Source organism: Diplotaxodon limnothrissa, linkage group LG8, assembly GCF_057381915.1.
Source record: "Diplotaxodon limnothrissa isolate DT_005_m linkage group LG8, D_limnothrissa_male_GT1.1, whole genome shotgun sequence".
In the NCBI taxonomy this organism is placed as follows: domain Eukaryota; kingdom Metazoa; phylum Chordata; class Actinopteri; order Cichliformes; family Cichlidae; genus Diplotaxodon; species Diplotaxodon limnothrissa.
In genome coordinates, this window is record NC_140603.1 from 31491753 (window position 1) to 31513200 (window position 21448).

Sequence of the window (21448 nt, forward strand, 5' to 3'; positions counted from 1 at the left end):
ACTCCTTAATAACAAGTCTTTTCTTGTCCTCAGTGTTTTACTTTCAGTTGTGCGTATGTCTGTGTGTTCCATATTGTCAAGCTGGTGTTGTCACGTCTCTCCGTGTTTCCTGCTTGGTTTTGAAGAGTCTAGTGTTTCCATGTTCAATGTGTTTTGTTTTACTTTCTCTGTGGCGTCGTGTTCATTTGTGTCAGCTGTGTCTCCCCGGGTGTTTCCACTACCCTCTTGTGTATTTAAGTCCTCGGGTTGTCTGTTTATTTCAAGTCAGGTCACAGAAACTTCCTCTCTTCATTCCTTCTTCTCTTCCTCCTCAGGTTCATGCGCATGTCAGATTTAGTTTTCTTCATGTCCACGTTTCACATGTTCCCGTTCACTGTCATGTTCTAATTATCATAGTCATTCCTAGTTTAGGTTTCAGTTTTAGTTCTCGCCCCCTGTTCGCCTCGCTTTGTTTTTGTCTTCATGTTTTTCAGCCAAATAAACGTCTCGCTTTTTATCAAGCTTAGTTTTCTCTTGTGTCTTGAGCAGAGATGGGCGTTACTGTAATCTGATTACTTTTTTCAAGTAACGAGTAAAGTAAGGGATTACTATTGCAAAAATGGTAATTAGATTACCGTTACTTTCCCGTAGGAACGCTGCGTTACTGCGTTACTAAAACCGTGATTTTTTTGCGAGAATGTCTCATGACAGTGACGTAAGCGAGTGCGCCGTTAGTGACAACAGCTGTGTGCAGATCAACAGTGGATCATAATGTGGATTGCACAACACTGGTCACTATATTCTTCATTTCCAGTTAATACTTGTACAGCTGCTGTTATTGTGTGTGTATATATATATTTATTTATTTATATTTCTTCATACATTCTTATATAGTTCTATATTGTGTATTTTGTTGTACAGTTATTTTATTTTCAACTTTAATTTATATATTTTATCTTATTCTTTCCCAGTTAAATTTACCCTTCATTCTAATTTGTGTTGTACAGTTATTTCATTTTTTATATTCTTATATTTTATTCCTTCCTAGTTAAATTTACACTTTTTAGTTTTTCATATTTATTCCCTATCTTATTCATAGCCCTTTCCTTTTTTTTCTTTAGGTCACGAGCAGTTGTCTAAGCATTTCACTGCATATCGTACTGTGTATGACTGTGTACGTGACAAATAAAAATGTGAATTTGAAATTTGATTTGATATATCGATTGTGGGAGAGAGTATGAGCGTGCAGCGTTTAAAGCGTGGAAGTACTGACCTTACTTTGAGTTTGACTCCATAAAAAGTGACAAAAACATTAGTGTCCGCTGTGCGTGGGAAGAAAACTTCTTTTTACAGCGAAAAAACCCCTAAACTTCCAACAAGCACCGAGTAGCTACGACGTAATGGGAAACTCACAGAGAAACTCGCGGATTCTTCCACTGACCGCTGCACACCTGCACCAGGGTAACCCTCCGCCTACCGCACTCCTGCTTTACAGGTGAAAATAGAGCAACAGGACCGCTGAGTCTTTGACTTTATTTATTTTCTGCTGTGTTTTACTTGCATCTACTTGAAAGACTGAGTGTAAACACAAAAAATATTTTATTTTATGAGCTGGAATGTGCAGAAAATAGCTTTAAATGTTAAACTAATTTCTTCCAGTCAGAGAATGTTGCATATAATTAATTTTTGCTTGATGCATAAAGTTAAAAGATTAAAACTAATAAAACAAGTTTTAAAAAGAGACTTTTCCATTTGATTACATTTTGTATGATGGATTATGCAGAAAAAGTAGAATTGGGATGAAAGATCTATCACTTTATCAGCTACTCAGGTTGTAAATCGTGTTTTTAAAAAGTAACTAAGTAATTAATTACTTTACTCACAGAGTAATCTGGGTCCTAAACTCCGTCAGCTTCAGGTCCCAAAGTCACACAAACACTGCGGCATCACTGAGAGTTAAAAACGGTCTAAATTCTTTCATCTTTAATAAAATGATCAGCGTTGCTGCTTTACCAGGTGTAACAATGAAGTTTAACATCCAGGCATCCATGAAAACAGGATTTATGAAGTTTAACTGAGTTAGAAGTTAGCAGGAAGTTAGCTCGCTAGCTTCCACCTAAACATGATATAGCATGTTCTGACTGAGAGATTTCTGAGGTAGTTTAAAAAAATCTCAGTTGGGGAGTATAAAGTTTCTCAAGGCTCTGGATTAGTGGGTCTGTCCTGGCTGGTACAACTCTGCAAAATGCTTTAAGTGGAGGAGGGTGGATCTGCACAGGCAGACTTGAGTGGCGGTTCCTGCTTGTTGACATATGGACTCTGTGGCTCACAGTGCCCTGCGGGGGATTCTCAGAGAGTGTGGGGTATCTCTCCACTGTCATGGGCCATTCAACCCCACACCACCACGATGGTGAGAGCTTGGATTGCCAGTAGGTCAGTTATTACTGGTATTACTCTGTCAGGGCTGGACTTTGTCACAGATTATGTTCATAAATTGTATATGCAAAATTTCTAGGTGAAGTGGTGGGCGTCTCCTGTTGGCATCAAATGATGATGGTTTAGTGCGGGCTTCAAGTGTATTGGGCTCTTCACCCTCAGACATGAAAGATTGACAGGTGGATTGGTGAAGTGCCGGCAGTGCTGCGGATGCTGTAATGTGATGAGAAGACAGGGGAGCGTGAAGGCAAAGCTGCTAAATTTAACAGTTGATTCTCAGCAATGACCGCGAGCTCAGGGAGTGACCAAAAGAATGAGCAGCAGAAATGAATAATGGCGTCTGGGCTAAGCCTTAGAGATCGAGTAAGGAGTCCAGTCATTCAGGAGGAGCGCGCAGGAAGTCGCTACACCACATCGAAAAGAGCCGGTTAAGGTGGTCCAGTATGTGACTTGGAGGTTTCCAAGTCATCTCCTTGGTCAGGGTTTTCATTCACACAGAAACTGAAGGGACAACAGTCTGTGACATGTGACACCCATGAAGACGGACATCTTCAAGGTGTGAATGAGACCACCTCCACCTGGAAGGTACAATCGAAGCAAGAGGAGAGGCCAGGAGCTGCGATCACAGTGCTTTGTTAACTAATGACAACCATTACACACACACAAACATTTCCCCTGACAACAACAATGACAGTAGAACAGAACAAGAGGAGGAGGGGCCACAGTGAGAGAGACCAATGAGGAGGACGAGCATGAAGAGGCGAGTAGCTTCTTAATACTGTGAGGGTGAGAGGTGAAAGGTTTGTCATAAATCAGCTTTTTTTCTCCCCAAACTGCACCTCCTTAATTATTAATAAAGTCAAACACACTGAACTCTGTGCATGTGTGTGTGCTGCATGTCTAATCAGTGATATCCACTCTGGTCTTGCTGTAATGAGCAAACCTGCTGTGAAATTATTCACTAAATTGGGTGTTTCTTTGTGTGTGTGTGTGTGTGTGTGTGTGTGTGTGTGTGTGTGTGTGTGTGTGTGTGTTTGGGGGGGAGGGGGGTAAGCTATAAATGCAGATGGTGATTGCTAATTTTATTCTGAAAAACAGAAAGTCGGTCAGGATTATTTATGACATCCTGAAGTGAAGTATGAGAGGAAATAAAACTATGAGGAGGAGGAGGACAGGAGAGAGGAAGGGTGGGGAGCAGAGAGGAGGAGAGGAGGAGAGGAGCAGGGCAGAGCGATGCTCGTGGTTCATCCTTATGGTGTCATTCAAGCACAGTCATGGAGTCGGAGGGATTAACGTTCTGAGGAGCAAGAAGGTTAAAGTGTCACATGATGACAGCGGTCACCTGACTGAATACTCAGACTACACATGATGGATCAGTAACCCAAAATCATGATCAGAGCCAGCAGCCCTGAGCTCAATTTTGATGTTTATTTCAACTAGAACTAAACAGGAAGTCGATGAATTTGTGTTAAAAAATTTAAAAGTGCAGCAGTTTCACCTTTTCTTTCATGTTTTATTCACACGCGTCTTTCATTTATTAATCAGCTGGAAGAGATGAAGAGACGGGAAACAACCAAACAACAGCACTCAGTCTGTTTTACATGCCCGTCTGTGTGACACGTTTCATCATGGACAGGACACCCACTGCCTCATGATGGTGTATGCTATCCCTAAGCATGTAATATTCTGATGGCGTGTCGCCCTGTAAAGGTGTGCCTGTCCTGATTGTGGGTCCTGTCCCGATGGTGTATGCTGTCCAGATGGCATGACTTGTGATCCAGTCAAAGAGCAGGTGAAGGTCACATGTTCACCACGAGCCTCTTGACTGGGACCGAGGTCTCCAGTGGGCCCAGGCAGTCCTAAAGTCACATCTCCATCTATCCTACGCAGACTTCAGAAAGGTTCAGAAATGTTTACGACAAGGCAACCAACTCAGACGCAGCGGCCCAGAAATGATTTTCTCAAGGCCAAGGTGAGTGGAGCGTTGTGGATGATTCCGTGGATGTTTAGATTTTTGCTGTGGAAGCAGGAATGGAGGAGCGAGCGCCATGAGGAGCATATTTGGACATCTGATGAAATGAAATCTGCAAAAGAATTTCCTGTGTCTCTTGATACCTTAATCACTGTCATGGATCGCTGTGTGGCAGGCAGGAGGAGGACCCAAAATGCAACACTCACAGACACGGGGATGAACTCAAAAATTACAGCTTTAATGCTGGAGAGGCAGAACGTAGGAAATACGAAACTAAACTGGGAAAACTAAATACAAAGCTCGCCAAGAAACACAGGGAGGAACACACACAACATGAGGGAGAACGCGACGCCGAACAGAGGGAGACGCAGACAGAAATACACAGAGGGTTAACGAGGAAAGTGGGAACACACGGGGAACACAGCTGACACAGATAACCATAACGAGACAGGGCGGGGTGAACATAACACTGACGGGAGACAGGCAGAGTCAAACAGGAAGTACAGAGGTTCAAACAGGAGGAGAGAGAGCACGGGGAAAAACACAGACATAACGGGCTGAGGAAGACATGGAATAAAACACGAGGGCTCACAGTTACACAGGGGCACACAGGAGGTAACCAAATAAGGAACATCTTAACAGAAGAACCTAGGAACCAAGGCATGACTAGGGGATGAAATACAAAACATACAAAAACCGAGAATACTGGGCCCACATGGCCCGGGTCCATGACAATCACCTTGTGTATTCAGATCATATAAGTGAATTCCACCCAAAGAAAAACTACAAATCCAGTGGTCCCTGTGCTACACTGCTTCCGGCTCTGAAGGAGCTTCCCCTGAAGAGCCTTGGACCCCGAACTTTGACTCTGACAACGGAGAGCAACCGATCCAGCTCTGCTGTGTCTGCCCATGACACAACTGAGCGAGTGAGTGCCTCTGTTGCTGCAAAAAAGGAGATCTGATTGACACACGTCTTCATTGGCCAAGAGACAGGGCCTGGCAGTAATAGTAGGAATACTGATGGGCAAAATTGAAAAGTTCTGCAAAGTTCTGCTTCCAGTCTCATTTACACATTAAACTATGCATTTTTGAAGTACCTAACACTCTTCCATAGCTTCAAGCTAGGGATAAGTACATCACCAATTCACTGGTAGGTAGCATTATCCATCTATTATCCTCTCCTCTTGGAGAGAATCTAAATGGTTGTCCAAAATCTCCTTGAAAATAAACTTTTTGTTAAGGTTGAGAAATGTGAATTCCACACCCATAGTATTTCCTTCCTAGGTCATATGGTTGAGAAAGGACACAGCAGGGCATATCCAGCAAAGATCCAGGCAGTTTTGAACTGGCCCACACCTACTTCTCAAAGCACCTTTCAGTGTTTCCTGGGGTTGCCAAATTTTACCGCCGGTTCATGCAAAATTTCGGTAAAATTGCTTTACTTCTCATTACTCTGATTTCTCCCAAAGTGCAGTTCGTGTGGAACAGTGCTGCCAATAATGCCTTCACCATTATTAAGGACCAGTTTGCCACTGTATCGGTATTCATTCAGCCTGACACTACTCAACAGTTTGTGTTGTGCACGTTTCAGATACCGGAGTCTGGGCCATTCTCTCAAAATCCAAGGAAGGTAATTCCCACCCTTGTGCTTTTTTCTCTTGTCGTCTCTCTCCAGCAGAACGCAATTATGATGTCGGTAATCGGAACTATTGCAAAAAGGCACTGGAGGAATAGGCAAATTAGATGGAGGGGGCTGAGCACCTGTTTATCTTATGGGACGATCGTGGCTCAAGAGTTGGGAGTTTGCCTTGTAATCGGAAGGTTGCTGATTCGAGCCCCGGCTTGGACAGACTCGGTCGTTGTATCCTTGGGGTGGTCAGAGGGCCCGGTGGCACCAGTGTCCGGCAGCCTCGCCTCTGTCAGTGTGCCCCAGGGCAGCTGTGGCTACAATGTAGCTGCCATCACCAGTGTGTGAATGTGTGGATGACTGGATGTGTAAAACACTTCCGGGACCTTAGGGACTAGTAAAGCGCTATATAAATACAGGCCATTTACCATATGGGCAGATCACAAGAACCTTGCATATGTCAAAGCAACCAAGCGAGTGAAAATCAGGTGGGTCCTTTCTTTTTTGCTTGCTTTAACTTTGTGATCACCTAGAGCCCCAGCTTTAACAACATCAAACCTGATGCCTTGTCATGACAATTCTACACTGCTGACTCCTCCTCAGAAGAATCCACCGCCTGCCTCCTACCCGTATAGTTGGTTTACTTACCTGGGAGATTGAGCCCCTGGTCTGGAACCGGTTCTAACCACGTGTTTTGGCTTTATGGTATCCCGGTGGATATTGTTTCCGGTCAGGGTCCTAAATTAACTTCCCACTAAGTTCTGCTGTTCTGATGTGCAGTATCATCTAACTCATCCACTTGGAGCACTCAACTGGTCTGTGTCAAAAAGAGCAAAACAAGTTCCTCACAGACCAACACCACAACGAAGAACCTCACTATCGTCCAGGATAAGTCTCACGAACTCTCTCCAAACTTTATTGGACTCCATTTACTCCAACTCAGTTTCTGTTCACCTAAAACTTCAGTGCAATATGCACTTTCATAACATCTATCATGTCTCCCAGTTAAAATCCTCTATCTGCAGCCTGCTGGCCAACCTCCCCCCACTAGACTTGTAGTCAAGACCGCCTAAACCAAGATCAAGACAAGACCAAGACAGACCGAGTTAAGACCAAGACAAAGTCGAGACGAAACCAAGACCGAGACAAAAAAGCCTTTAAACTGCAGCCAGATGCTGCTTCGTTTACGGGTGTCAGGCATATTTATGTGTTTTTGCGATGCACTCGCACAGCCCTCCTCACCGCTGTCTACTGTCTCACTCACTTACTGAGAGGGGCTCTTCAACATCTGGTGGACTGGGAGGTGTATGGCCCTGAAGAACGTTCCTAGGTTCGGCAGTCCTGAACAAAACCATGCTCGGTGACCTCTCCTTTGTTTTCCCTCTCTTTCTCTCTGTGTGTGAGTGTTTTGACTACTGCAGGATCCTCTTGGAATCTTGACCCAGTACTGGACCCACCTGAATCAATCGAGCACCAGCTGGCAATCAGCTGTCTGCTATTTAAGCTTAACTTCAGTCTTCACCCGAGTGTTGTGGCCCAGTGGAGTTGTGAGAGTTTTTGGTGATTGATGATGTTATGAGATCCTGTTTGGGAGACTCAGAGGATTGGATTCCCTGAAGCTTCATTCCATTGGATGTTTGCACATATTGAACTTTTGAACTGAGCACTTGAAAAATAATTTGTATATAGCACTATCTGCACCAACACTGTAAATAAACTCATTGAACTTTAATTCCTGAGTCCTGTGCTTGAGTTCAGCCAGACAGCTCGGTGCAAAATGATCAATAATCGTTCATGGTGAATTGAAATCAGTTTGATTTAAATAAAAAGTGTTTTAGTTTATTCACAGAAACTCAGTGTTTAATTTCTGGATACAAATGTTTAAATAACCCTAACACACACAAACACACACACACAAACACAGTATTAATGGCCCCTGTGGCCAATTACCTCAATTTCAGGTTCTTCAATCAATCAGCTGGTTATCAATACAATACAATACTCGAAAAAGAGAGCATATAACCCCTGTGCTGGCCTCTCTGCACTGGCTGCCTGTGTCTTTTAGAGTTAATTTTAAAATTCTTATGTTTGTTTTTAAATGCCTACACAGTCTTGCCCCGCCTTACCTCTCTGAGCTTCTTCATCCCCACATACCCTGTCGGTCTCTCAGGTCAGCTGACCAGCTGCTCCTGGAGGTACCGAGATCCAGGAGGAAGCTCAGAGGGGGCGGGGCCTTCTCTATTGTGGCTCCAAAATTATGGAATAATTTGCCCGTGCACGTTAGAGAGGCCCCTTCACTGTCCACTTTTAAATCACGTCTTAAAACCCACTTTTATTCCTTGGCTTTTAACCTCAGTGAGACTTAGTTTTTTTTTTTAATGCAGTAGTTATTTAATTAATGATTTCACTCTTCTTTTATTTGTTTTTTATTTATATCTCATGTAATTTTATTTTACAGTTCCAATGTACAGCACTTTGTGTCAGCTGTGGTTGTTTTAAAGTGCTTTATAAATAAAGTTGATGATGATGATGATGATGTCACTGAACAGACTCTTCTGATTGTTTATGGCCGTGTGCAGAGGATGTCCAGCAGTTTCTTTAATGTCCTTTTCTCTGCCACTGTCACCAGAGTGTCCAGCTTCATGCCGACCACAGAGCTAGCCTTCCTGATCAGTTTCTCCAGCCTGGATGAGTCCTTCTTTGCTGTGCTGCTCCCCCAGCACACCACAGCATAGAAAAGTACTCCAGCAACCACCGACTGGTAAAACATCCTCAGGAGTTTCCTGCAGATGTTAAAAGACCTCAGCCTCCTGAGGAAGTACAGTCGGCTTTGGGCTTTTTTATACAGGTGCTCTGTGTTGCATGACCAGTCCAGTTTATTGTCCACCCACAGCCCGAGGTACTTGTACTTGTTGACCACCTCCACCTCCTCCCCCTCTATCTGAACCGGCAGTGGACCTTCTCTGGACCTCCCGAAGTCCACAACCAGTTCCTTAGTCTTTGAGGTGTTGAGTTGCAGGTGGTTTGTGTGACTCCATGCGACAAAGTTCCTCACCAGACTTCTGTACTCCTCTTTCTGATCATCCCAGATACACCCCATGATGGCCGTGTCATCTGCAAACTTCTGAATATGGCATAATTCAGAGTTGTAGCAGAAGTCAGAGGTGTACAGGGTGAAGAGAAGAGGGGACAGCACAGTTCCCTGTGGTGCTCCTGTGCTGCTGACCACAGTGTCAGACGTGATGTCCTTCAGCCTGACGTACTGTGGTCTGTCGGTGAGGTAGTCGGAGATCCAAGCCACCAGGCAGGGGTCCACCTCCATCCTGTTCAGTTTTTCCTGAAGCATACAGGGCCGGATGGTATTAAAGGCACTGGAAAAGTCAAGAAACAGGATCCTGACCGTGCCTTTTCCCCCATCCAGGTGTGAGTGGGCTCTGTGTAGGAGGTACAGGATGGCATCCTCCACTCCGACACCCGCCTTGTATGCAAACTGTAGTGGGTCCTGGGCATGTTGTACCCGTGGTCGGAGGAAGTTGAGGAAGAGCCGCTCTAGAGTCTTCATAAGATGTGACGTCAGTGCCACCGGTCGGAAGTCATTCAGCTCATTGGGCCGGTTCTTTTTGGGGACCGGGACGATGCAGGATGTCTTCCAGAGGGCGGGCACTCTCCCCAGTCGCAGACTGAGGTTGAAGACTCGTTGTAGCGGCTCCCCAAGTTCAGCAGCACACGCCTTTAGCATCCTAGGACAGACCTTGTCTGGGCCTGCTGCCTTTCTGGGGCGAAGCTTCCTCAGTTGTCTCCTGACCTGATCCACTGTGACACTGGGAGATGTTTGGGCAGAGGGGAGGGGGGGAGATGTCTTGCTGCTGAGAGAGGGATTGGAGGAGGGGGGTGTCATGGTGTCAGGAAGGGGGGGAAGCGAGGGAGGCAGGAGAGTGGGGAGAGGACTCTGTAGTGAAGGTGAGGGTGGGGGGGTTGTGGGCTGGTCAAACCTGTTGAAGAAGTTGTTGAGTTCGTTTGCCTTCTCCACAGTCCCCCCCACTGTGCTTTTCTTGGTGTTGTGGCCTGTGATGGTTTTCACACCATTCCAGACCTCCCTCATATTGTTCCTCTCCAACTTCTGCTCCACCTTCCTCCTGTAGGTGTCCTTTGCTTCCCTCAGGCAGCGTTTCACCTCCCGCTGTGCTGCTTTCATCTCCTCCTTCACTTTGCTCCTGAAAGCCTTCTTCTTCATGTTGAGGACAGCTTTGACTTCCTGTGTTACCCACGGTTTGTTATTAGGATAGCACCGTACCGTCTTAGCAGGGCGACTGTGTCCACACAAAAGTTGAGGTAGTCTGTAAGACAGTGTGTCGCCCCCTCTATGTCCTCACCATGTGGGCTCAGGAGCACATCCCAGTCTGTGGTGTCATAAGATAAGATAAGATAAGATAAGATAAGATAACCTTTATTAGTCCCACACGTGGGAAATTTGTTTTGTCACAGCAGGAAGTGGACAGTGCAAAAGTTATGAGGCAAAAATTAGAATACAATAAGAATAAATACAGTACACAGCTGTACAGAATAGAATAAAATACTATATACAGTAGAATAAAATAAAATAAATATACAATAAGATAAAAATAGAATACAAATACAAATACTATATACAACTGAGTAAAAATACAACGATGACAGAAAGGATTATTGCACTTAGTATTATTGCATATGTATGGATGTGTGTGCTTGATCAGTTAAAGTCTTTGTTGTGGAGTCTGACAGCAGTGGGGAGGAAAGACCTGCGAAATCTCTCCGTCCCACACCGTGGGTGCCGCAGTCTCCCACTGAAGGAGCTGCTCAGTGCTGTCACAGTCTGCTGCATGGGGTGGGAGATGTTGTCCATCAGGGATGACAGCTTAGCCGCCGTTCTCCTGTCACTCACCACCTCCACTGGGTCCAGAGGGCATCCTAGAACAGAGCTGGCCCTTCGGATCACCCTGTTCAGTCTCTTCCTGTCCCCAGCAGAGATGCTGCCGCCCCAGCAGACCACGCCATAAAAGATAGCAGAAGCCACAACAGAGTCATAGAATTTCTTCAGGAGTGGGCCCTCCACTCCAAACGACCTGAGTCTCCGCAGCAGGTACAGCCTGCTCTGCCCTTTCCTGTAGAGGGCGTCTGAGTTATGAGTCCAGTCCAGTCTATTGTTCAGATGAACACCAAGGTACCTGTAGCTGTCCACAGCCTCAATGTCCATACCTTGGATGTTCAGTGGTTGCAGTGGAGAATGCTTGTGCCTGCGGAAGTCTACCACCAGCTCCTTGGTTTTACTGGCGTTGATCTGGAGGTAGTTCAGCTGGCACCAGTCCACAAAGTCTTGGGTCAGACCTCTGTACTCCTTGTCGTCCCCATCAGTGATGAGGCCGACTATTGCAGAGTCATCAGAGAACTTCTGCAGGAAGCACTGGGTGGAATTGTGGGAGAAGTCTGCAGTGTAGATGGTGAAGAGGAACAGAGCCAGAACCGTTCCCTGTGGGGCCCCCGTACTGCAGACGACCCTGTCCGACACACAGCCCTGAGTCCTCACATACTGTGGTCGGTCGGTGAGGTAGTCCAGGATCCAGGTAGTGAGGTGATGGTCCACTCCAGAGTTCACCAGCTTGTCCTTTAGAACCGAGGGAAGAATGGTGTTGAAGGCACTGGAGAAATCAAAGAACATGATTCTCACAGTGCTTCCAGCGGTCTCCAGGTGAGCGAGGGAACGATGTAGGAGGTGAATGACGGCATCATCCGCTCCAATGCCAGGCTGGTAGGCAAACTGAAGTGGGTCCAGTGATGAGCTTGTTAGGCGCCGAAGCTGAGCCAGGACCAACCGCTCCAGGGTCTTAACAGTCCCTCAGAGCATCCTCCTTTTCTGGGGTCCATCTCCGGATGGAGCGCGTTGTGACAGGCTGCCTTTGGACGAGGGGTGTGTACTGTGGCTGTAGGTAAACCAGGTTGTGGTCTGACTTCCCTAGTGGGGGGAGGGGGGTGGCTCTGTATGCATCTCTCACATTAGCATACAGTAGGTCAATTGTCCTGTTGCTCCTTGTGGGACAATTCACAAACTGGTGAAAAGCAGCCAGAGTAGAGTCCAGTGTGGCATGGTTAAAGTCTCCAGATATAATAATGAAAGCCTCGGGGTTTTGTGTCTGAAGTCTTGCTGTGACTGTGTGTATTTTCTCACAGGCAGCTGTTGCGTCGGCCCTCGGAGGGATGTAAACACACACACAGATCACATGACTGAACTCCCGAGGTAGATAATATGGCCGCAAGCTAACAGCTAGCAGCTCCAGGTCCGGACGGCATACCGAAACTTTAACGGAGACGTGTCCAGGGTTACAGTATCTGTTGTTAACGTAGACAATGAGTCCCCCACCTCTGCTTTTTCCGCTGGCCTGCGTGTCCCTATCGGCTCTCACGGATGTGAAACCGCATAGGTCTACGTTAGCCTGCGGCGTTAGCTCGGTTAGCCACGTCTCCGTGAAGATAAACAAGCTGCACTCACAGTATAGTCTGTGGTTGTTCAGAGCGCACAGTTCATCAATCTTATTCTGTAACGAGTTCACGTTGCCCATGATCACTGTCGGGATTGATGGTTTGAATCGCCTCCGGTGATCCGCTCTCCTCGCTCCAGCTTTGCAGCCTCTGTAGCTCCTCTTTAGCTCGGCCGGGATGTTGTGTCGCATGCCGGTCTGTCCCTTTGTTCTTAGTGCCAGCAGCTCCGCTCTCGAATAGATGAAGGAGCTGGTTCCAGAAGTTTTGAAAAGTGCATTATCCATCTTGTATCGCTATATCTAAGAGGTATAAGTAGAGGAAGGTGAAAAAAAAACTTTGAAAAGCCTAGTCTAAAAAAGTTAAAGTTAAGAAAAAAGGTGCGGTGTTGCAGAGCTACTTGGAAAGGCTGCCGTCACTCCAGCGCCATCTTGTAGGTGTGTGTGTGTGTGTGTGTGTGTGTGTGTGTGTGTGTGTGTGTGTGTGTGTGTGTGTGTGTTCAGGAAAGCTCTGTTCTCAGTTTATAGAGTCACTTTATCAAACTACTTCTGAACACAGCAGAGATCAGCAGGTTTACTGACAAACATTGTGTGTGCGTGTGTTTACTGATGATTTCAGTTCTTCTCTTTCCCCACTGTAAATGATCAGCGAGTGGGTGGGGTGGTTTCACATGCAAAAACAGTTTTACCTCTGAAACACTGATCACCAGTACATCTGATGAGCCGTGACATCAAAGCTGCTCATACAGTTCTCTACCAACAGACTTTTCCTGAAGAAGATTAATATTCTCGGTCAGGTGTAATCTTTTTTGCTGTACTTTGTTAGACTTAAAGCTTCAAACGTCTCCTAATTATGTTTTCTGTATTGATATATATTTATGATCCAGGAGCAAGTTTATGCTTAAACTGCCTTTTAGTTGGGGCACATGATCAATAGAGTGTCAACGAACCTCTTAAGGAGCAAATCCTAGTATGGAGTTAATACCTTGGACTCTCTACCATTTGTCTCCTTAGAATTTATAATAGACCCAGAAATATATTCAAATCAGTGCTATATCATAAACTATGATATAAATAGGGAGGTCCTCCTTTAGGGAGGTCCCCCTAAAGGATGTGTTAAAAAATGACACAAAAAATGTGTTGTTACACTATTAACACATTTTGTGTGAATTTTAACATAACATGTGTAAGAAAATGTGTAAACTTTGAAAAAATGTGTAAAAGGCTTAACACACTTGATGTGTTGCACAGTTTAACACATTTTGTGTGTTATTTTCAGAATCTAACAACAGGACCTAAAATTAGCAGCTCAGTAATTTGAGGTTAGCCCTGTCTTTAGTGAAATAAATTGTACATTAACAATGTATTATAACTATATTAACTGAATAAATAAAATGTTTAGTTATTGTTTGTTTTCCTTAATCCTTTCCTCATTACGTTCAACAAACAAAACAACATCAAGGTGTGTATGGTGTACTAAAATTCTGAAGGAAGATTCAATATGTATGGCATACCAATTACTGGCCGTGGCTATACTATAACCACAAATATCCACACAGAACAGGCTTAATTTTGACCGTAACATGTGAACTAGGGCAATACAGTTGAAGTAAAATTAGAAAATTAAATGAGTAAGAATACACATGCTGAAAATTGAAACAAATTCTGCCCAGCAACATGACATACCAGCGGCGGGAAGGGGGCGCTATCTTTTCGCGCCACTGAGACAAAGGAGGCAAAGATGGACATTACGTCGCCTAGTATGTTGTCAGACCTCACAGTAAGTATCATTTACCAGTTTATCTTAATGTACTGAAAATGTGTCGGGTTTCTGGAAGAATGTGAAACTTTGAATTTATATAAAATATAGGAGTTATGTCGGAGTTTTGAGTTTAAGCTAATTACTGCTTAACTATACCTAGCTAAGGTAACAGTCTTGCTAACATATTCTACTCTTAATTTTAGTATTAGACCTTGGCTTTAGTGCCATACTTCATTAGAGTTAATGTGTTTTTGGTAGTACTTTTATGTATTACTTTATTCATGTATTTATCTATTTACTTTATTTATGTATTAGAGTATTCAGAAATTGCTCTTAGAACCAGAGTTTTAGCTGAGCCAGCAGCTCCGACAGGCATTCTGGTGTCTATGAGCAACGCCAGAGTCAGTAACTAACCGTAGCAGTGTTGTGTAAAATGACAATATTGTCGCTGGCTCTGAATCAAGGGCGTAGATTCACCCAGCGGTGCAGAAAGAGTTAAATTATGTTCTCTACCGGAGTCCTACGTCATGTGACAAATATGGCCAATGTGATTGGCTGTGCCTTTCAGTGAGCTCTGTTTAGTTTTAGCAGCGGCAAGCCTGCATTGCGAGGGCCTGCAAGGAGGAGAGGATGGCAGGAAAAAGGAAAACCTGGATATAAGAAAGTGTTTTTCAAAGAAACCTGTAAGACACTTAAACTCAAGTTCACTCGTAAAATGTGCCCATCATAAAAGCGTTACAAGCTATGCTAGGCTTTGGCCCACATCTGTCTAAAATTGTATGTACCCATTAATAACGTGTTTTGGAAACTAACTGCACAACAGGCAGCACTCCTAGAGCAGCATTTCTAATTTTGATTTAAGCTGTCGGAGAAAACGGCAGCCTCGAGCAGCCAGGATATTAGTTTACAGAGGCTGTTAAAATTATATGTCTAACGTTAAAATGTTGGTGACACAATAATTTCATCCTAATGGCACTGACATATTCATAGGGTTCATTTTAGTGCAGTTTGCACAGATTGTTGTAAAAATGCACTCAGCCTACAAACATTACTGATGAGTCAAGATCTGCACAATTTGACAGAAACACTGAAGCAGCTCCACATTTTATTCTTATTGTCATGTATGTCCTGTTTGTCAGGTGACAGCAGAACCAACACAAAGCTCAGAGAGTAATGGTGACACAAGATCACAGGTGAAACTGGATGATGACTTGTTGGTTCATGACTGTATTTGAAGCACATGTGTGACTGCATGTATGTGGAGTGTCTCACTGTTATTCATCAGGTGACAGAGGCAGCTCTGCCATGTTGTCGCTCAGACCGAGGTGGAGAGGTGAGCTCACAGGTGACTGACTGATGATGTGGTGCTATAGATTAACTAGTATTTATTATCATGACAGTTGTCAGGCTGCTTTTAGTCATTCCAGTATCCTCAGTTGAGGCTGAAAGAAGCTTCAGTGCTCTCAGAAAACATGGCTAAAGTCAAAAATGACTCAAATGAGATTAAACAATGCTGATGTATGTCCACCAGGAGACACTGGACAGTATAGATGTAAAACCAATATGCCAGCAGTTTATCTCAGTTAACGAGAGGAGAAGGCCTGTGTTTGGCAGCTTCACATAGTGGACATTGAGTTGTTGTGTGGGACACCAGTAGGATTAATGTCTGTTGCCGTAACAGTAGCTTAGAATAAAAAATCCCAGCTCACTGATTTGATCGGGGCAATAGTGTGGCTAAAATGTTGCATAATTTTGCTGAGAGATCTTTTACTTTGTGGTAATCTTAGATGGACATAAAGCACCAGGTCATTCAGTGTTCCCTTAGTGCTAACGTGTCAGAGATGTTGGTGTAACTGAAGTAATGTTGTTAAGTCCTTGAACTCATATTCGTTTATTGTCATGACTGTATTTCAGGGCTGGACTGGCCATCGGGCATACTTGGCATTTGCCCGGTGGGCCGCTCGTGATTTTTCGTTTTTATGGGCCAATGGGTTTTTTTTCCTTTTCTTTTTTTAACAGTATAAATGAAAGGTGGTGGATTGGCCAGTTGGTCATGATCGACTCTGGGCTGGACCAATTACAGCTGAGGAGGTCAAACTTTAAAGTTAAGGTGAAAAGGAACGCGATTTGTCCCACACTACTTCAGCTAGAAAGTTGCTAATTCAATCATGAAACTGATCAATGATCAGCTGATCGGCTTTTCTCTCTGCGCAAGAAAGAGGAAACCAGCAGATGTCGGTTAAACAACAGCAGCACGTTTAAGCTTGATCAGCTGTTGTTAGAATTTATTTCATATTAATTTCTAGTATCAGCTGATGTTTGCTGGAGCCACAGCTGGAAAGCTGCTGGTCATGATGGTGGTTTGGATATGTGGTGAGAGGGAAACATGAAGATGAAACCAGGAGATGTCCTTACTGAACCATCAGAGCTGAACAGGTGATGGAGAAACAGGTTTACCTTTTAGGTGACATGGATGAGTTGAAGTTATGAACTGTTTCTGAGAGACAAATGACACCAGGATCCTTTTCTAAGCAGCTGACAGCTGGTGACTGTGCAGGGGCGGGTCTAGCAAAGTGTTGCCAGGGGGGCAGGTAGGGCATTAACAGGGAGAGGGGGGCACAAAGACATACTTTTCTTTCTTATTCTCATTTAAAATGTCTCGCTTTTAACAAATAATTATCTGAATCTTACAACAAACGTTTTCATCTGATGTAAAATGTATAGAAATGCATTATTGTATTCAGTAAATATTAAGTCTAGTTAGTATATACCCCAGTAAGTTATAGTATTCTTTACTTTGGGAAGGTACCATCTGTGCAGTCTGCAATTCTGTTGAAGAAAGATGTTGAATGTATTTAATTACTGGAGAAAAATAATAGAGTTATGTGCATTTGTTGTATAAGTGCATTAAATTTAAATCGGTTTTGTTAGTTAAGCATCTTGAGGCAGAGGGTGGGGGGGGGGGGGGGGTTCCCTACTTCTTTTCATTTCTTTTTTTGCTGGGAGTTGGCAACCCTTTCAGTTATAGGTATATGTAATTATAAATTAGGTGTTACTGTTCAGAATACCAGAATATGGAAGGTGGTGTAGGTTTAAGCTTATTATAAAGGCTTTAAAGGATTTATGACTTTTCCTATAATACCATGGTGGGCTGGTCACTCGTCAAAATGCCGATTTTGTCCCAGTCCAGCCCTGCTGAATTTGAAGTTATTTTTATTTTTGTATGATACCTGATTTATATTGAATATGGCTGAAGTAAACTAAAGTCTAAAATACTTATTCATTTGTTTAATTATAATTTAGCATTATATAACTCGCATATAAAACTATCAATTGTAATTTTAAATGGTTTAAAAGCATGTAGAATAGCATATGTAGGCAAGTACATTTCTCCTTTTGTTATCAAGAAGCAAAGACAAAAAGGAAAAAAAAAACTGAATCATTCGCCCCCACCAATGCCAAAACGAAATCTACGCCCTTGCTCTGAATATAGCAAATGTAGTCAGTTCACCGCGACCATTCGTTTGCTAGCACAGAATAGGATTAAAGCCTGATTAACTTTAGTTTGACGTTGCCCTCTGTCTTCTGTTATCACACTTAATAGACTACATTTAGTAGTGTTGTGATAAATATTTGTTATAATTACTTTTCACTGGTTAATAGTGCTGGGCAATATGCCATTTTTCTTCGTTTCTATCGTTTCTAACCTAATTTTATAAATTATTACAGAATCACAGAAGCCATCTCACGTTATATTTGTAAAGGCATGGCCCTGTTTATGTAGTTGAGAAGGACAGCTTTCGTGACCTCGTCAAAGTCCTTGATCCGAGGTACGTTATGCCCGGTCGTAAGCACTTCAGTAAAGTCGAGTTGCCTCGCTTATATGATGCATGCCGGGCCAAAGTAGAGAAGGATGTTTGCAGGGCCGTGCATTATGCCTTGAATTCTGACCTATGGACGAGCAGAGATACGTAGCCCTACATGAGCGTAACCATCCATTTTATTAACAAAGACTCTGCGCTCGCTGTTTATAGCCTGCGTACTTTCCAGAAGACCACACTGGAGGCATGTTGGCCCAAGGTATGAGTCTGCCATTGATGCATATTTAACGTGCATGTACATTATGTGCATATATATATATATATATATATATATATATATATAAAAAACACCCAGCACGCCCCTGCGGGCGGTTTATCCTTCAAGCTCGGGTCCTCTACCAGAGGCCTGGGAGCTTGAGGGTCCTGCGCAGTATCTTAGCTGTTCCCAGGACTGCGCTCTTCTGGACAGAGATCTCCGATGTTGTTCCCGGGATCTGCTGGAGCCACTCGCCTAGCTTGGGAGTCACCGCACCTAGTGCTATATATATATATATATATATATATATATATATATAGCTGGATAGCGTAGTGGTTAGACTACACGCCTTTGGACCGCAAGTTCAATTCCTGCCTGGGGCGTCTGTATCCAGTAAGGGTCCTAAGGCTAGACCCCCTATGCTAAGCAAGCCTACCGCAACATGAGCGAGACAGATAAATATGAAGGCATGCCGGCTCGGACGTCGCCCGGATCAACAAGCTCCGCGTCAGGTGTTGAGGAACCAGGGCACCCTGACGAAAAGTGGGCTACTGGAACAAGAAGGCATCGGTGGGCAAGAGACGAAAACAGGGCGTTGTTGGAATGCTACTACGCAAGTAACCCCGGCGGAAGGGGCTACATGAATAGGATGAGGGACCTATGGATTCTTCGATACCCAACATCCACAATGACGGCGAAACAACTAGTAGCTCAGTGTTCCAACATTCGAAAGAAGGGACTGCTCTCACAGCTGTCTGGGTGGCTGGTCTCAGACGATCTTGGAGGTGAACCTGCTGGATGTGGAGGTCCTGGGCTGGTGTGGTTACACGAGGTCTGCGGTTGTGAGGCCGGTTGGATGTGCTGCCATATTCTCTGAAACGCCTGTGGAGACGGCTTATGGTTGAGAAATGAACATTTAATGCACGGGCGACAGATCTGGTTGACATTCCTGCTGTCAGCATGCCAATTGCACGCTCCCTCATTGCTTGTGGCATCTGTGGCATTTTGCTGTGAGACAAAACTGCACATTCCAGGGTGGCCTTTTGTTGTGGGCAGTCTGAGGTACACCTGTGCACTACTCATGATGTCAGATCAGCATCCTGATGTGGCACACCTGTGAGGTGGGATGGATTATCTCAATATAGCAGATGTGCCCACTACCACACATTTGGACTGATTTGTGACCACTGTTTGGGAGGGATGGTTATATTGTGTATCTGGAATGAATTTTAGGTCTCTACGTCCATCCCATGGGGAATGGGAGCAGTAACAAAGGTGTTGCGTTTATATTTTTGTTGAGTGTATATTACCCATATACCTCTGTCCTTTCTTTCTCAGGAGCATTATTATGATCCAGTCTCTTATTGTGGATTCCTAGAGACTAGACTAAACTAAAGAATTTAAATTATGTGGCCTTGGGCTGCGCATATAAGCCAAATGAGGTGCCTTAAGCCTCTGCATTTCTGATTTCATCTATTCACAAAAGAGAAAGTCATTTTTGTTGTACATCTCATAATTGATTAAATAACACATTTCTGTATTTTGAATAATTTTACACCTTGCTTTTCTTCATTAGATGAGGCTTGTTACACTGCCCTTGTAGTGTTAACACACCTGCTCCCACCAGTTGGTGCCAGTCGTTGCAGCCTTAAATCAGCTATAACGCACTTGGTTGTTCTTGCACTGATATGTATTCAGTGAGGTTCACACAGTATTTACCTGAGGAAAGCATTTGTCTAAACCTCACTGAATACTTCTCTAAAAATCTATCTTTATCTTCCCCATCTCCAAGCCTTTGCAGTGATCCTGAAGCATCATCCACAACACACCAACCCCAGCCGATATGCATCGGGGATCTAAACAGTGCAACCAGGCAGTACGTCATTGTTGCCAAGAATGACAAAGCAACCATTCCTCTGAATGATGGCCAGACGTGTGCTGTGGATAAGCTTTTCAAACTGTATTGGGTCCTTGTCCTATCCAGCACCGCTTTGCTCCGTCTTCACCTTCTTTGAGTTTGTCTATGACCTGCCACTGTCCACCCAAAGGAAAACCAAAGTACTGGAGCTGATTGCACAGATTAAAGGATGCAAGTAAAATGTTCACCTGTCCAAAATGTAGAGAGTCTCTGTTCACAGAGGTGAGAAACCTCATTTGGCATCTTCGTCAAATTCACTGCTTATGAGATGGACTAAACTTGAAAATTATATGTAGCCAAGATGGCTGCCCAAGGATGTATTATAACTTAAATTCATTTTCAAAGCACCTGCATAAAGGATCATGACAGTTGTATATAAACACCTGGGGAGAGAAAAAAGGAGAGTGAAGAAGAAACTCTCATAATGGAAAGTCTTTCAGCCTGAGCCTGTTGCAGTATAACTAAGAGAGGGCCAGGGTCACCTGTTCCAACCCTAATTATATGCTTTAGCAAAAATGAAGCCTCATCTTAAAAGAAGAGAGGGTGTCCAGAGAAGAGGGGCCTGGAAGCCAACCCTACGCATCGTAGCAAACACGTAACAGCTGCACACACAGGACTGGCTCAGAGGAGCAAGGGATTGTGGGAAGAAAATTAACTAATGCCTTTGAGAAATCTTCTCAGTCTCTCTCTCTCTCACACACACACACACACACACACACTCACACACACACACACACACACACACACACACACTCGCACTCGCACACGCACACTCACACACTCACTCACACACACACTCACACTCACACACACACACACACACACACACACACACACACACTCACACTCACACACACACACACACACACACACACACTCACACACACACACACACACACTCACTCACTCACACACTCAGGCTAATCAAACACAGCTGAAAGACGCGGCACTGTAATGAGCTGCTTTACATTTTATAAAGGCTGATGAATCTGTTATTTTGCACACAGCAGCAGAAACACAGTGAAACATCTGAGACTGACTAACACTGGTACACATTTAACTTCCCTAAACCTTTTTGAATTATTATGTGATTTTCTTTTTTCTTTTTGAGGGACTATAGCAGTCAAAGTAAGAAGACTGTGATCAGCAGCAGATGCTAATAAAAT

The 21448-nt window shown here is 44.1% G+C and overlaps 1 protein-coding gene across 3 annotated transcripts in view; it reads right to left on the reverse strand.

The window, feature by feature from the left end:
* The window catches only part of tcerg1l (transcription elongation regulator 1 like), an 88030-nt gene that overhangs the window by 48162 nt on the left and 18420 nt on the right, over nucleotides 1–21448 (reverse strand). Inside the window, exon 5 of one of the 3 annotated variants that reach the window (XM_085361688.1) lies at nucleotides 8861–8867. The exons of 1 other annotated variant lie outside the window; for it this stretch is intronic. In XM_085361688.1, the coding sequence (XP_085217814.1) occupies nucleotides 8861–8867 (7 nt within the window). Of the gene's footprint in view, nucleotides 1–6815; nucleotides 6824–8860; nucleotides 8868–21448 lie in introns of all 3 variants that reach the window. One more of the 3 variants, XM_085361689.1, reaches the window with a different exon arrangement.